The sequence below is a fragment of the Poecilia reticulata genome, chromosome 21, assembly GCF_904066995.2.
Source record: "Poecilia reticulata chromosome 21, P_reticulata-male-v2, whole genome shotgun sequence".
NCBI classification, from domain to species: domain Eukaryota; kingdom Metazoa; phylum Chordata; class Actinopteri; order Cyprinodontiformes; family Poeciliidae; genus Poecilia; species Poecilia reticulata.
In genome coordinates, this window is record NC_088850.1 from 11,059,714 (window position 1) to 11,074,536 (window position 14,823).

The 14,823-nt window shown below is 38.2% G+C and overlaps 1 protein-coding gene across 5 annotated transcripts in view; it reads left to right on the forward strand.

Moving 5' to 3' along the window:
• Positions 1 to 14,823, forward strand: part of stxbp5a (syntaxin binding protein 5a (tomosyn)) — a 102,197-nt gene that overhangs the window by 35,063 nt on the left and 52,311 nt on the right. For all 5 annotated transcript variants that reach the window (XR_014085612.1, XM_081602525.1, XM_081602526.1 and 2 more), the window contains exons 3-5: positions 1,249 to 1,330; positions 2,500 to 2,600; positions 12,679 to 12,813. Coding sequence is in view for 4 of the 5 variants with exons in the window: in XM_081602525.1 (XP_081458651.1) it covers positions 1,249 to 1,330; positions 2,500 to 2,600; positions 12,679 to 12,813 (318 nt within the window). In the remaining variant the exon portion in view is untranslated. The remainder of the gene's footprint in view (positions 1 to 1,248; positions 1,331 to 2,499; positions 2,601 to 12,678; positions 12,814 to 14,823) is intronic.

The window sequence follows — 14,823 nt, forward strand, 5'->3', positions numbered from 1 at the left end:
ACTTCCATCAGTGCATGCACATATTTGATAAACAGTAGTGTTGTTGACTCTAAAATGGTTACTCCTCCATGTTCCCTTCGTGATAAATTGCCATCCCCAGCTGACGTTCTTGGGTGAGAATGAATGGATATAATCAGTAAGGTTACTCATTCATCCTCCTTGAACAGTGAAGCCCCTTATTCTCTGTCCGTCTCCTCCTGTTTATCTTTTCTTCCGTTTACTTCTGAAATTCAATTCCTCCCTTCTGCTCTGTCCTTTCTCTGTAGCTGTCATAAGAGTTCTTCCAATTGCATTTGTACTCTCACTTCAATTTTCTCTCTGGGATCATTTTTCGTTCTCTCTGCATAATGTCCACCTTTTGAGTCCTGATTCAGTTTCTATGAATGTCTGCCTGATAGTGTTTTGGAAGTTTCTTTTGTTTTTGTCCACAACTGTTTGACCAGGTCACCTTATTGTACTGTTAATTCATGCCTTCATGCTTAAGCAGCATCCGCTTCCAGTGTAACTCAATGCCTTTCTGAATAGTTATTAGTTATAATAACATAATAGTTAGTTGCGTTTATGAGTGCAGGTTAATACATTTTTTTTTTCTGTTAATAGTTTCTTTCAGTTTCTTGAACCAAACCGGAGAACATTTATTGAAAGTGTTTTGAATTTTAAGGACATGAACTGTTCAACATTCTCCTTCAGGATTTTCTGCTTGAGAGGAAAATTCATGGTTTTGTCAATATAATTGCCACATTGCCACCATGTAAACGTCAGATTTTCTTTTCCATTAAATCGTATTTTAAACCAGATGTAGCGATGAATGCGTCTTCCAAAGAGTTTTGCTTTCGTCTTGACAGTCTGCAAAATATTTTCACAAAAGTCTTAGGAAATAATAAGATGTTGTAAGGTCATATAGTCAAAATGGGGCTTCATATGTACGAGTTTGTGCATTGCCGGTCCTAATTGTACAGTTCAAAGGGGCTGAACGTTTCAGTAAACATGTCTGTTGGTTCAGGGTTTTCTTACTTTTCTTCTGACAGTTGTAACAACTTAACTCTATACAAAGATGACTGAGAATATTCACCAATTTATTCTTGCATGTGAGAGGAGAGACAGATCAGCATAGTAACATCCTTATCTGTGTAAACATTTCGTGAAGCTACAATCAGAAGTAAATAAAAGTGGTATTCTTACTTTAAAGCCTTAATGTTCAAACTCGTATATCTGCAGAGCTTATAGTTCTTGACTGAGATTCTCCAGGTTTGGTCGTCCGGGGGTCGAATGCTACTGTCAGCATGAGAGCGGCGCGGCCGTCATCCAGCTCCAGTTTCTCATCAATGAGGTGGGTCACATTTCGATTTTTATGCCTCAGATGCCAGATGGTTTCAGCTTTGCTGTGCCACAGCCTGAAGAGTCCTTTGGAAAAGTCCAAGTTGCTTGTTGATGTATTGTACAGGTGTGGATGGATGAATTTGACTTGTTGTGAACACCTTTTGTGTTTTTGACTAGAAAGGTTTTGAATGAATTCAATCCCAATGTTTTGTGATCAGAGATTTGTGGTCCATTTTTGAATCTGTTTCTTGTATCTGCCGGATTTAGCCAATTCCTGTTCCTCTATTTTGAACAGAATTTAATTCTGTTCGAAAATATTTCTTAATGCAAAATATTTCTTTATGCTAAAGGAGTAATTAGGAAAGTAATGTGTGTGTAATATAATTCAAAACAAAGACAATAGCAGTAAGAAATATACATTTAATATTTAATGTGCTTATGAATAACCCTGATTTAAAATTAAATAAATAAATAAAAATGAAAAATAATGCTCTCAGATGACATTAAAAACATTAATATTAATGTGCTGATAGTCTGTTTTCATTTAAAGAAGCATTTTTGAAATTAAAAATTACAGCTTTTGAAGAAAGTTGTTATTCCTTTACTTTTAACAACTCAAACAATACCTTCCTTTGCAATGGCTCAAACTAAATTCAAAATTCTATCCATATATTATTATAAAACAATAAGACAGACACAAATATCGGCGAGCTCTGAGTGGGAATCAGGAAGTCTTAAACATGCCCGTGGTCTGGATTACCTCCAGGCTGTTCTGAGTCACTTAATAAAACCAACATGATTATGTTTTGAAACGTATTTGGTGAAAGCAGCATTTCATGCTCAGTCGTGTGCGTTTTGTCTGTGTGCGCACGCGTGTGATTCTGCGTCTGTGTGATTGTGACTCAGCAGCTCAAACAAATCCTCCGGGGAGATGGAGATGATTTTTAGTTCCTCCTACATGCACACATACACTTTTATACATCTTATGAATCATCATCGTTACCTGCGAGCAAACTGCCTGGGAATGTGATTAATGTTCTCGGGCGGGAGGGAATGCAGTCTGAGGACATGTTTATAAAAAATTCTGTTTTAACCTCATGTATTTCTGAATGTTGGACTTTATTTTTTGAAAAGTTAAAATAAAAAAAAAATTTTAAAACTTTATCTCTGATGTAACAGGGAGCGCTGGTGAGTGCTTTGGCCGATGACAGCGTCCACTTGTGGAACCTGAGGCAGAAAAGACCAGCAGTCCTCCATTCCCTCAAGTTCAACAGAGAGAGGTAATCTGTCTGTAAAAAAAAAAAAAAAAACTACAGCAGATGACAATCGGGATGTCAGCGTCATTGTTTTTTTTTTTTTTTTTCTTTCTTCTAAACGAGACCCTCACACTCGGACTGGTGCAATATGAACTGTGACTTTCCGAGCAGGGGCAGAATCACACTTTGCTGCCTGTGTCAACTGCTAGCTTTTGCACTTGTACAGTATGTAAACAGACAGCATTTCATTTGGCAGCACTGTTTCAGCGCCTGGAAAACCATTTGCAGGGCAAAGATGCTCCCGGAGCGGCGCTGCTTCTCAGCTTCTATTGTACTTTCTCTGTTTGTCCCTGCTGATATTTAAACACTTGCTATTTGGGTTACTTTCTCTGCTCTTTAGGATTTCCCATCGCGTTGGCACAGGTGTGATCCTTACCCAGCTGCAAGACTTGTATGTGCCTCTTTATAGATGCTGTTTTGTTCACGGTTATCAGAGCGTTGATTCTGCATCTTATGTCAGAGTGATTCCATCCAGTGACTTTACTAAAACTACAAACATTCCAACTACCAAAGCTAACAGCTATTTTATATTTAGCATCAAGTGAAAAATAGTGCATTTCACTTTCTTTTGCACATAGTCAGAAAACGTTCAGTGATGGTAGAGAAATGCCTCTATAAATATTAAAAAGCTAAAAACAAATGTCCTGATTTCTTCCAAATGTCTTAGAATCTTTTTTTTTTTTTTTATAAATATTGTTCAAGTTCAAAGAAGCAAGTGGAGAATAACCTCACCTCAAGGAAGTTTGTGCCCACTGTCTCATCCAATCACAAACGTATCCACTATCCATCATAGCCAATCATATCATCTGACAGTGATTTGCCTCAATAAAAAGACGTGAAGGGGTTAAACGTCATAAGCAATAACCCGAGAAAGCGCTGATGTGATGGACAGGTGGCCAGCAGCAGCTTTTAGGGCGGATTGTGTTCTTGTAGAGGCGCTTGACCGCCTCTGACATTTAGTAAGCATTTTGAACGAAATGACCTCAAGTCACGGCGCTGCAGAAGAGCGGAGTTTCTGCGTTGCTTAAGAGATGTCACGATGGGAAAGAAGGGGCTGCAAAGTCACTTGACACGTTTCAAATGTGGGGGGAAGAGAAGTTCAACTTCTGTAGCACGAGAAAATAGCAGGTTCTTTTTTGAAGATTTATGAGAAATCAAAAGCTAGACAACTGGAATAACAAAAAATGGTATCGATAGATCAAATGCTTATGGTTTTTGCTTTTTTGTATCAGCTTTATGCAGATTAGTTTAACAACGTTGATTGTACTTTGATTTTTTTTTTTCTAAAGTAAAGTATTGCGTCTAAAAGGATTAGCCACGTTGCAATACTTTGCATCATCTAATGAATATCAGCTCAAGAATTAAAACATCAGTCACCCAAGTTAAACCCAGTTGCTGGTAGATGCATATCTAAGTAAATTAACCCTTTCATGCATGAATTATGATGCTTTGTGTCAGGATTCTTTTCCATTTTTTTTTTAAGGCATAAAAAAGGTAGGGAAAATATTGTCAAAAATAATATATTTTATTTTATTTTTTTTAGGTGATCAGTTGTAATTTTCTCCAAATACAAAGTTGTTATTTGAAAAAATGAATCAGTAATATTGTTCTTTAGGGGTTATCTGATGTCACAATATGTTTTTTACCTGCAAGAGTCATCTACAGTAGAAGGAGGGACAGAGTCAGTCGGCATGCTTTCTTTGTCTGTCGGCCATATTGGATTTAACAAAAATAATTTCTTGCATTTGCAGCTGATGGCCAGTAGTTGGTAGTGTATTTTATGATGCATTCGTGTCCACTTCAGTGGTCTGTGTGCATTTCTAACATAAAAATCCACAAGAAGCACAAGAAAATGACTTTTTGATAGCTGTCCACTGTAGTGACCACTACGCATGAAAGGGTTAAGAAAAAAAGAATAGTTGTCATCTACATGACAAGGTAAAACTATATATAAAACAAATATATTTCTGTCTTGCCACTCTAAAGGCTGCTATCTGTGTGGTAGCAAATACATATACCTTTATTGTTGAGTAAATATATAACAAAATAATTATCATTCTGCAGCAGAAGACAAGGTCTTATACATCTAGCAGCATTTTATGTTTTTCGGGTGAATTTTGGGTGCATCATTTCTCTGAGTGTGTTCTCAAAAGCATCTTCACAAGAAGCCCTAAGACGCAGAATGAAAGCGAACAGGTAGAAAAGAAAGGCAGGTGAGCCCACACACAGTAGGAAGTGCTGTTGGCCCAATGGTAAATTTCAGCATTTGTAGTTTAAATTCCCTTAATAAATGACGTTACTTTTGCAAGATGTTTTTACTCAGATGATCTTTGTCTGATTATTAAATTAGTTTGACCTAAAAAAAACACCCAGAAGAAACTTGTAAGGAGCCAAACTCTTCAGTCAATAAAAACAGACTGAGCCATTTGAAAACGGATTTCATAATTAATATGAGACATTTTTTTTAATTTAGCTTAGTATTATCTAACCTACAGGAGATGTAATTCCACTAGCTGAAGGCCATACCCTGAATCGCTGCACAGCAGTCACCTAGGAGATTTTGCCATATCAAGGTGGGTCTGGACACAATCCCAGTGCCAGACTGCTTTGTTAGATAGTGTCAAAGGGGAGAAGGAAGCAGGAGATTCTGTTCAGGCTCAGCTGAACAGAATGCTTAATGTAAGTCATACAGGGGGAGGAGTGTTCCAGTACTGCCCCTTTATCTACCGTAACTCGTGTCTCTTAAAGCCTCCCTGTGTGCCTTTTGAAATGGAGCAGTTTACCGTGCTCATTCTTTCAATATGCAGTAATATTGTTCTGTGGAAGGCTAGAGACAAGTGGAAATGGAGCCCGGTGCCTAAAGCATGCCACCATGTGAATGAATTTGAAAGCCTACTCTGATTCACTAGTGTCTGTAGTTGATGTAAATGAGGCACATGTGGCCAAATGACTTGCCATTGAAATGTAACATAAATCATTTCAAATAGTTAAATAAAAAAAACGATGGAAGTATAACTGGAATTAATATTTGATTATGAATTTACTGTGGCGCAAGCGGTCAACCATCCATTCACCTGTGACAAGAAAAATGTGTATCTTAATGGTCTGTGCTGACTTCACATGGTTAGCTCTTTGGCATTCTTCCCTTGGTCTTGACCTTGCTTCTTACATTTTAATATAATTCAATCATACTTTTTAAAAAAGGGCTCATTCTTCAAGGTTCCAGAATAGACGAAACAAGGGAAAGATCGCTTGTCTTTGAATCCTTGATCACAGAATATGACAATCAATATTTAATTTTTAACGCCACAGAATATTTTTCTGATTTGTTTTTTTTAGCCAGCTATCACCTCGCCCCCCCCCCCGAAACATGTTTATTGCTCAAAATATTGCACTTTTTTTTATTTCCTCCAAATGTCATCTGCAGTTAGGCCTGATTGTTGAAGTGAAGCCAAGCAACAATGTCATCAGATTTTAGGGGTGACATGTAAGATTGAATGAGACAGATCTGTTAAACTAATAAAAATACTTGCTCTCTGACACTCTGTCCCATCTTTTTAACTTTACTTTTCTTCTCTCTCCCAAATGTTTAAAATGTGACCGGCTCTTGTCAAGTTGTGGACAAGGTGACAATTTGAAACATAATAGTTTTACAGATGTTTACTGTACAACTACATCCTGGCCAGTAGTTGTATAATGATGCATTCTGGGTACAGAGAACATATATAGACTCTCAAATAATTCCTCATTTGTTCCTCAGCTGTACTTGTCATTTGCTCAAAAACACTCCAATATTGCACTATATATTTTGGTAGAATTTTAGTCAACTTATTATATTTAGCAATGAGATAATTTTACCAAACATGAAAGAATGAGTGAAAACTGTAATTCTAAATAATAAGAATGTCATAAAAAAAAATGCTGCTATTTATTTTACGGTTTTCAGATCATCCCTTGTGCACAAAAGAACAGCGAGAGTACAAAAAGAACATGAGGCGATATCTTTTTTTTGTAGTATTTACATAATGAACATGCCAGAACATTGTTTCCTCTTAAAACACTTTAACGACACAAACACTACACCAAAAGTCTGGTTTGCAAGATATTAGTGCAGGTGTGTTCAGAAACGTACTTTTATAATTTTCTTGACCTAGTTGTTTGAAAATATTTGCAGACATTCAGACTTCCTATAATCTTTTTTCATTTTCTTTCTCATCCAACAGTCTTTTTTTTAGTTTTTCTCTTCCCCCCCACCCTCCACCCTTCTGACCAGAATTTGAGCTGATGGTTGAAAGCGTTGCTGCAGAAAGCGTCAGCATCCACTCACATCTGATCACAGGCTCCAGAAGCGAGAAGAGAAGCGATGAGAGGAGGAGGAGTTGAGACAGACTGGGCCTCAGCCAGTGAGCAGTGATTCAGTATGTGGGAAGGAGTGTGGGGATGTAGGGAGTGCAAAAGAAATCCTGCCGAGTCATTCTGGCGTAGGATGCTCTCGTCACCTCTTCGCCTCGTAGGAATACGTTGCAGAAGTGAATGCTTTATTGTCAAAGCAGGGTGATATGATGCGATGTAATTGTGGAGGAGGAGAAACGCTAACTTACATCATGAGTAAAAAAATTGATTTTTTCCACTTTTGCTTATTTGCTGGAGATATTGGGGAATTTTTGTTTCCATTGACAAGAACACTTTTGAGCTCAATTTAACTTGGAGCACTTGAACAGCATGCATGCTAGTTGAAAAGTGCTTTCAAATAGTTAATGTGTAGATAATTGCGTGACACTTTTGTGTGTTTTTGCTTTAATTTTTGCTTCTTTTTCATGAAATCACTTTCACCAAGGATACATCTATACAGCCGCATCTGTATGCCTCTTACAGTTTCTTGCACAGGCCTTTAGCTGCTACATTGAGTGCATTTCTTGATCGACTCGTACAATGACACTTTCATTTCCTGAAAATGAAAAGCATGTCTTGTTGAATATGGCGACTTGTTTATGAGAAACTGTGGCCATGTTGGCATTAAAACTTGCAGCAAGCACCTCCAGGCAAGGGAATTTGAAATGCACTGTAAACGAACAATGCCCTCCCTATGAACTGCTCGCATAATAATAATGATTTTAAAATTCTGGTTAAATCTTGTATTATAATGTATTATAAGCAGTCCCAATAAATGTAGCATGATATGGTTGGATTTGTTCAAATGATAACACTAACCGTTAGAAAAATATGATTACAAAGTGGCAAACAGATGCTGGATACAAACTTGAAAAGTGTATAACTGCCTCGTTCTTGTCTGCTCTGCATTTAGGGTATTAAGATTGTTTTTTTTGTTGTTTTTTTTTGTGTGTTTTTTTTACAAGCGGTGGTTAACAAAATTGACCGCTTTCCCTTTTTTATATTTACAGTTTGCAACCCAAACACAAAACACGGCAGGAATTCACAATGTTGTTTTTTATTTTTTATTACTGATCCTGTGAGGTGTTATTAGCTGTTGAGTTTATTCAAATTTCTGAGGATTGCAAATGAGCTTCAGACTCTTGTGAAAAGTTCTCCCCTTATTCATCTGTTATGTTGGCGCTGTGGGAAAAAAAAAATGAGGAAGGCTGTCAAACATCTTCAGGCATAAAGCCTCATTACTCTGGCTTTTCTACCAAATGTATGCAGACCTTGAGGTACAGTAACAGTAGTCGGAGAAACCTGTCAGGCAGGTGATCCATTAAACAGACAAACTAAAACATTCTGAAGTTTGAATACATTTGGTTAAAATGTACCTTACTCGGTAACAGGCACCTTTGGTGGTGGCAGTGGATGTTCATGTTTATTCAGAGAGGACACCAGCTGAGCTTGGCTGCAACTGACATCTTTGGAAATGTTGATCAATTCCACCACATGAGTGCTGCAACTTTTACATACCATGTGTACCAACAACAGTGATTAAAACATAACGGCATTTACCCATTGACATGTAAATACTTATTTATGCTACTTTCATGCACATAAATTGGCTCCTCCGTATCTTAACATTATCATGCACCAATGCTCTCCTGTCTTCTGTCAATTTCTTAAGTTGGCTTTGTTACTGTGAAATGTCACGGCCAGAAGCCAGTTCTGAGCTGACTTGAGAGTTTAGAGGGCAGTTTCAGACAACATCTTGATGATGTACACTCAAAAAGACATACAAAGTTGCATCTCAGTAGATGGAGGGGTGTGAGGATGACTATTGTGATTAAAAAATAGTCTTCCTTTTTGTTTACTACACAGTGATGCACAGAGACATGGCTTTGCTAAATCCGGTGAATTTTGCCTTTGCTCTGAAATTCTGAATATTATTGCACCAATGCATACCAAAGCAATGCACCAAAGAAACATTGCAGGTGTTATTACTCAAAATTTCTTTAATTTCCTCACATTGTTCCCAGCATCACAGGTGTCTTTTGAAAAAGTAGAAAAATACCAAAATACATGGTGAGACAGAAAACAGACAGCAGTTGTGCTGCCTTGTGCTTGTCTACAATGAGATCCCTGACACAATGCGTCTGAACATTAAAAGCTTGTGTGTATATATATATATTTAAAAAAACCCTTCTCACCCTCCATGGCTGGTCTGTTTCATCCTCTGAGCTCGGGTCCTCTACCAGAGGCCTGGGAGCTTGAGGGTTCTGCGCAGTATCTTGGCTGTGCCTAGAACTGCACATTTCTGGACTGAGATGTCTGATGTTGTTCCTGGGATCTGTTTTAGCCACTGCTCCAGTTTGGGGGTGACTGCCCTGAGGGCCCCGATGACCACAGGCACCACTGTGGTCTTCACCTTCCAGGCCTTTTCCAGTTCCTCTCAGAGGCCCTGGTATTTCTCCAATTTCTCATGCTCCTTTTTCCTGATGTTGTAATCACTTGGTATTGCTACATCCACTGCAACGGCTTTCCTCTGTTCTTTATCCACCAGATAAACAACAGACACACCGGTTCGCCAATGGTAATGGCGAACCGGTTGGTTCGCCATTACCATTTTGTCTGTCTGGATCTGGAAGTCCCACAGGATCTTAGCTCGTTGCAATCTGTGTGCTCTCAGTGACATATATATGTATATATGACTAATGCCACAATCAAGTGGGGTATTAAGGGTATTTTTATATTTTCTTTACAGTCTGACCTTGTTGTTGCATCAGTAACTGACACAGATCATCTTTGTGGCTAAAAAAAGTGTCCACATAATGCCAGCGCTAATATTTCAATTCCACCAAGATGTTAATGAATTTCCAAATTTAAATACAATGGACAGAAAAACACAAACAATTTCGGAGAGATTAACTGTGTTAACTAATTAACATTGTGTCTGATTGATTTTTATATTTTGATTAGTTCTATAATTCCCTGCCTGCATCATCCTCTGCTATCATAATGCAGTCCAACATGTTTGAGTAAATTATGGATCTACATTTTTCAAAAGTCCAATTTATAAATTTACTGTTTCACAAAATTAGCAAAGCTTAGTTTAATGAATAAAGCAATTCATATCAATCTTGTGTCTTGAATGTGTCTTTCCTTATTCAGCAGTTATGCCTCTAGACTCGACTGCAGCTCAGTAAAAGCATCTCTGCAATAAAAAAAGCAATGCTAGACACAGGTCTCCTTTAAATGGAAGTATTTTTATGAAATGCTTGAACGGCTTCTGTAGTCTAAGAATCAGCCTAGTTAGGAACACAGAAAACCAAGCATCACAAAGGACAATTTTCTGAATTATCCTGTCTCTTTAATTTATTTGCAGTGAACCGTGCTCTCGTATGTCTAGCCCACAGTGCAGTGAGTCTCAGAGCTGAGCTGTGTGGCAGGCGTCTGTCATTTCTGAGGCAATGTGTTTGGCCCTGGGCCAGCAAGCTGGCAGCTGCCTTTGTGTGTCGTGACCACTTGAAGCTGGAGATTTTACCAGGAGACACATGTATGCACAAACAATCGGGTGCATATTTGCACACGTAGACACACGCTGTGAAGTGGACACACACGCATGCACACACGCACACCGACAAATTGCAAGCAAATTTGTATAATTATGCTCCTGACACTGCCTCTCAGTTTGCCCTCTCAAACTGGCTCTCAGAATACTTAATCAGTTAGCTTGCGTGCGCAAACGCGTGCATGCACAGACACGCGGCGAAATTATGCAACAGATATTTTCATGCGGTATGTATGCGGAGAACATGAATGCACATCACCCGCTGGGAAGCGTGTTGTACACAAACACAAACAGGCAAGCTTTTATGGGCCCGTAAACGAGAAACAAATAGTCACTGAGAGCACACAGATTGCATTTTATGGAATAATATTTCTGAAAAGCAGAACACACAGCAGTAATTGTGTATAAAACTGCTGCAGCTGTTAAAGGGGCACTCACTTACAGACACAATATTTTACCCACTAGATGCAGGGGTGCTACAAACTGGCAGCCCTTAGGTTGAAGTGATGTTGCGTGTAAAACATTTTGAATAGCCTTTTTGGAAGAAAAAAAATTGCTATTAAATTGCAAATGTAATGCTTTATGTGTATCCACTTGTGTAGATAGTTAAGAAGTTACATACTCGTTTTTTCTGACTTTTAAAAATGTACTTTGGAAATATTGCATTTCTACTAGCTTATACCAAAACATTTGCACTGGCTGATATGATACAGATAATGACAGAGTTCAGTTCTTGGCTGCTACTTCAGTTAACTTGTAAATAATAAATTATGCATTGTTGTAGCAGTGATTGTAGTTTATCATCAACTGTTGTCATACATTCTCCACACTTCATAAACACATTATTAAGTGTTTACCAGTAATGCCTGTTGATGCATATTTAACTCATACCTAATGGCTAGGTTTAGGCCCAATTATGCCAAATACACTGTATACCTCAATTTATATCTAATGAGTCATATTTAAATTGGCAATATCATGTTGATTTAGAATTAGTTTGACTGTAAAAACGCAGAGAATTAACTTTTTAAATCTGTTAAGCCGGCAAGGAGTAAATCAAAATGGGCAACCTGGCTGAGAGGTGTATTATCACCACGTACTGGACAGGATTGCCAAAAGGATATTTGTGGGCAATCTAGTAAAGTCTCTCATAAACCAGTATTTCTAAGCATTTTATTCTGTTGCCAAATTTTTTTGTGCTAATTTATTTAGTCAGTCATTTTAATTAGGAGACTTTCAGTTAGTTTTTGCAAAGCACTAGCTAATGCACATTATCAAACATGATTCATAACTGTTGAATATTGTGGAATTATGCAGTACAATTAAGAACTGTAATTGACTCTGATATTGATCTGATATGGAATTTTCATGTGTTGAATGATTTAATTGCGCTGTAGCAGCTAATTCTGTTATTGCAAAGGAAATATTTACATGCTTGATCACATGATGATGTGATCTAAAAATAAAGAAGCCAGGTTTTTTTTTTCTCTCTCTTGCTATGTAGATGATATTCATACTCAAGGAGTAACTTAAGGGTTCCGTCTTGAGCCTCTGAAGTCTAAAGCTTTGTCTCAAACCGCTGTGCAGAATCAGACAGATCACTGGAGGAGCTAACTGACCTTGAAATATTAGCATGCTGGATTACCAAGGTTGCACATTATTATTCCACGGGAGGATGGATGAAAGAACACAATGATGAAAAAGGGATGAGGAGATGAATGGACAGCCACGTTTAAGGAGGGAAGGGTTTATAACCTCTCATTAAATATAAGTCTGATGGATGGATGAAAGGAGGAGATACCGAGAGATAATGAAAACAGGAGAATTACGCTTGACTCTTGCCCTCATGTGTCCTATGGATGTACAGAAAAATGGGCTAAATGGCTGAGTAAAGCCCTCTTTGGTGTGCCAGTCTTGTCTTGAGTGCTCCGATCTGTCGGAGTGGTAAATAATCCCCCTCAAAGTTTGACATAATTTGTCACCACTTACGAGACACTGGGTGATTTCCGAGAGTTTTCATCGTTATCCAAACATTTTCCCTTAATTTTTTTGGACAATGTCTCTAATGGTTGTTGCTTCTTTTTCCTTCCGCAGAATAACTTTCTGCCACCTGCCATTCCAGAGTAAATGGCTGTACATCGGCACAGAACGAGGGAACATCCACATTGTCAACGTGGAGTCCTTCACGCTCTCAGGCTACGTCATCATGTGGAACAAAGCCATTGAACTGTGAGTGGCCCTGACCTCTTTTTTTTTTTTTTTTTTAACCCTCTGATGGTTTCTCTCCAACAAAATTTCTCTGAAGTCTCTTTTCTTTCTCGTTATCTTCCAGTTGCCATATATCTGAACACAGGGCTGCACAGGCCTTGTTTTCAAATTTCAGCTTCATATTTAAAAGCTGTCGGTGGACTTTATAAGTGTGGACTTTCCTGTTACAATGCCAGACGTTTGTGATTAGTAAATAGGGTTATTGTAAATAACTTTTTATAATTAATAAAAAAATATTGTTTTGCACTTACAATTTAAGTAAAAAAAAAAAAAGCACAAAGAGGGGGAAAACATTTAAAGAATGGAATATCTTAGCTAAACAAGTGTTAACGCTATTACTGTTTCAGCAATTTCTAGGATATATTTTGTCTTCAACCTTCTTCAGGTGACCCCATACATTTTAATTTCCACATTTTAAAAGACTTGATTTTGAGTTTTAACTGAGCTTTTCCAAAACATAATCTTTCTTCTAAAGAAGGCATGCTTTTTTTTTGACTTGAACAAAAAACGTCCTCACGGGGAAACTGCAAAATAAAATCTCATCATATTATCGTCAGCTTTCTCGAAAACACCTAAAGGTTTTTGGTCTAAACTACCTGATATGTGAGACTGTTCACAACTTCACCTGAAGAAAATAAACAGCTTTGAAGAAAAGCAACCCCACAGCATGATGCTGCTGTGACCCTGTTTCAGTGTGGGTATTGTGTTCTGTAGACGAAGCACACTTTTGTTTGTGTGCCAAATTTAACTTTTATAAATGTTGGTAATTTTCTACCCATCACCTCGATTTTTATTTTTATTTTTTTTTTTTTTTACTAATTTACTTCTGTTTCCTTTTGTTCCTTGTATTTGTGGATTACTTGAGTTGTTGTTGTTTTTTGAGATTTTGAGGTAAGCAGAATAGCTTTCTAAGCTGAGCTACAGTTTTGTGACGACATAAGTAGTTATTCATAAGTGTCATTTCAAAGCACGGTGTCAGGTAGTGAGGATGCCATCTCTGCTGTTTGAATGGATCCGTCAGGATGACAGGCTCCATTTTGGCTCCCTGCTGTAGCGACTTAAATTATTCACTGGAGCATTTTGCTTCACACTTTCCCCCTCATCCCTCTTCTTGCATGTGAGCCCATATGCATGTTTGTGTGTAGATAGCAGGAAAGGAGGAAGAGGAGGAGGAGGAGGGAGTGGGTGGAACAGGTGTCTGCCGAGATCAGTGTATGGTACACACAGACGTCTCGTCGACAGGGCTGCGGGGAAGAAAAGGCGAGAGTTGAGTGGTGGGAGGGAGAGAGAGGGGGGGGGGAGCGGGATTATGACAGAGGGGAGAGAAGCTGAATGGATGAGATGGGGCTTTCGCCTGGGGAAACGGACGCGCACAGAGGCAGAGTGATGGAGGAGATGGGTGGAGTTGTGATGGAGGGTTAAAAGCAGGTAGCACAGGGCAGAGCAGATAAAGGAAGTTGTGCAGATAAGAGATGGCGACCAGGGAGAAGGTTTCCAATTAAAGAAGAAAAAAAAGGGCAGGAGATAAAGAGTGATAATGACGAGATGGAGAGACGATATGAATGATAGAGCAGCAGATATCATATGGCCTTCAGATTAAAGGACGAGCATTGACTTTGACTTTTCTTGACGGAGCTCTCTTCCTCTATCCCTCACCTTCACAGTTCACACTCTTAATTTTCTTCGAAAAGAAAAATAAATTTTAAAAAGTATATATTCTTTCAGTAAAAGAAAACATAACATTCTAAATGCAAAGCATTAATAAGTTATAATTAAATGTCTTGACATGATTGTCTGTATTTATTTGTTTAAAAACATCCTGTTATTTAACATGAAGTATCCACAAATTAACCATTAGCTGCATGTTACCAATGCCCTTCCTACACACGATCACTTAGATTTGAAGATTTTAGAGAAAAATCACATCCGTTAAGATGGTCGAGATGTCGGGACTGATTTCTCCGATATGCT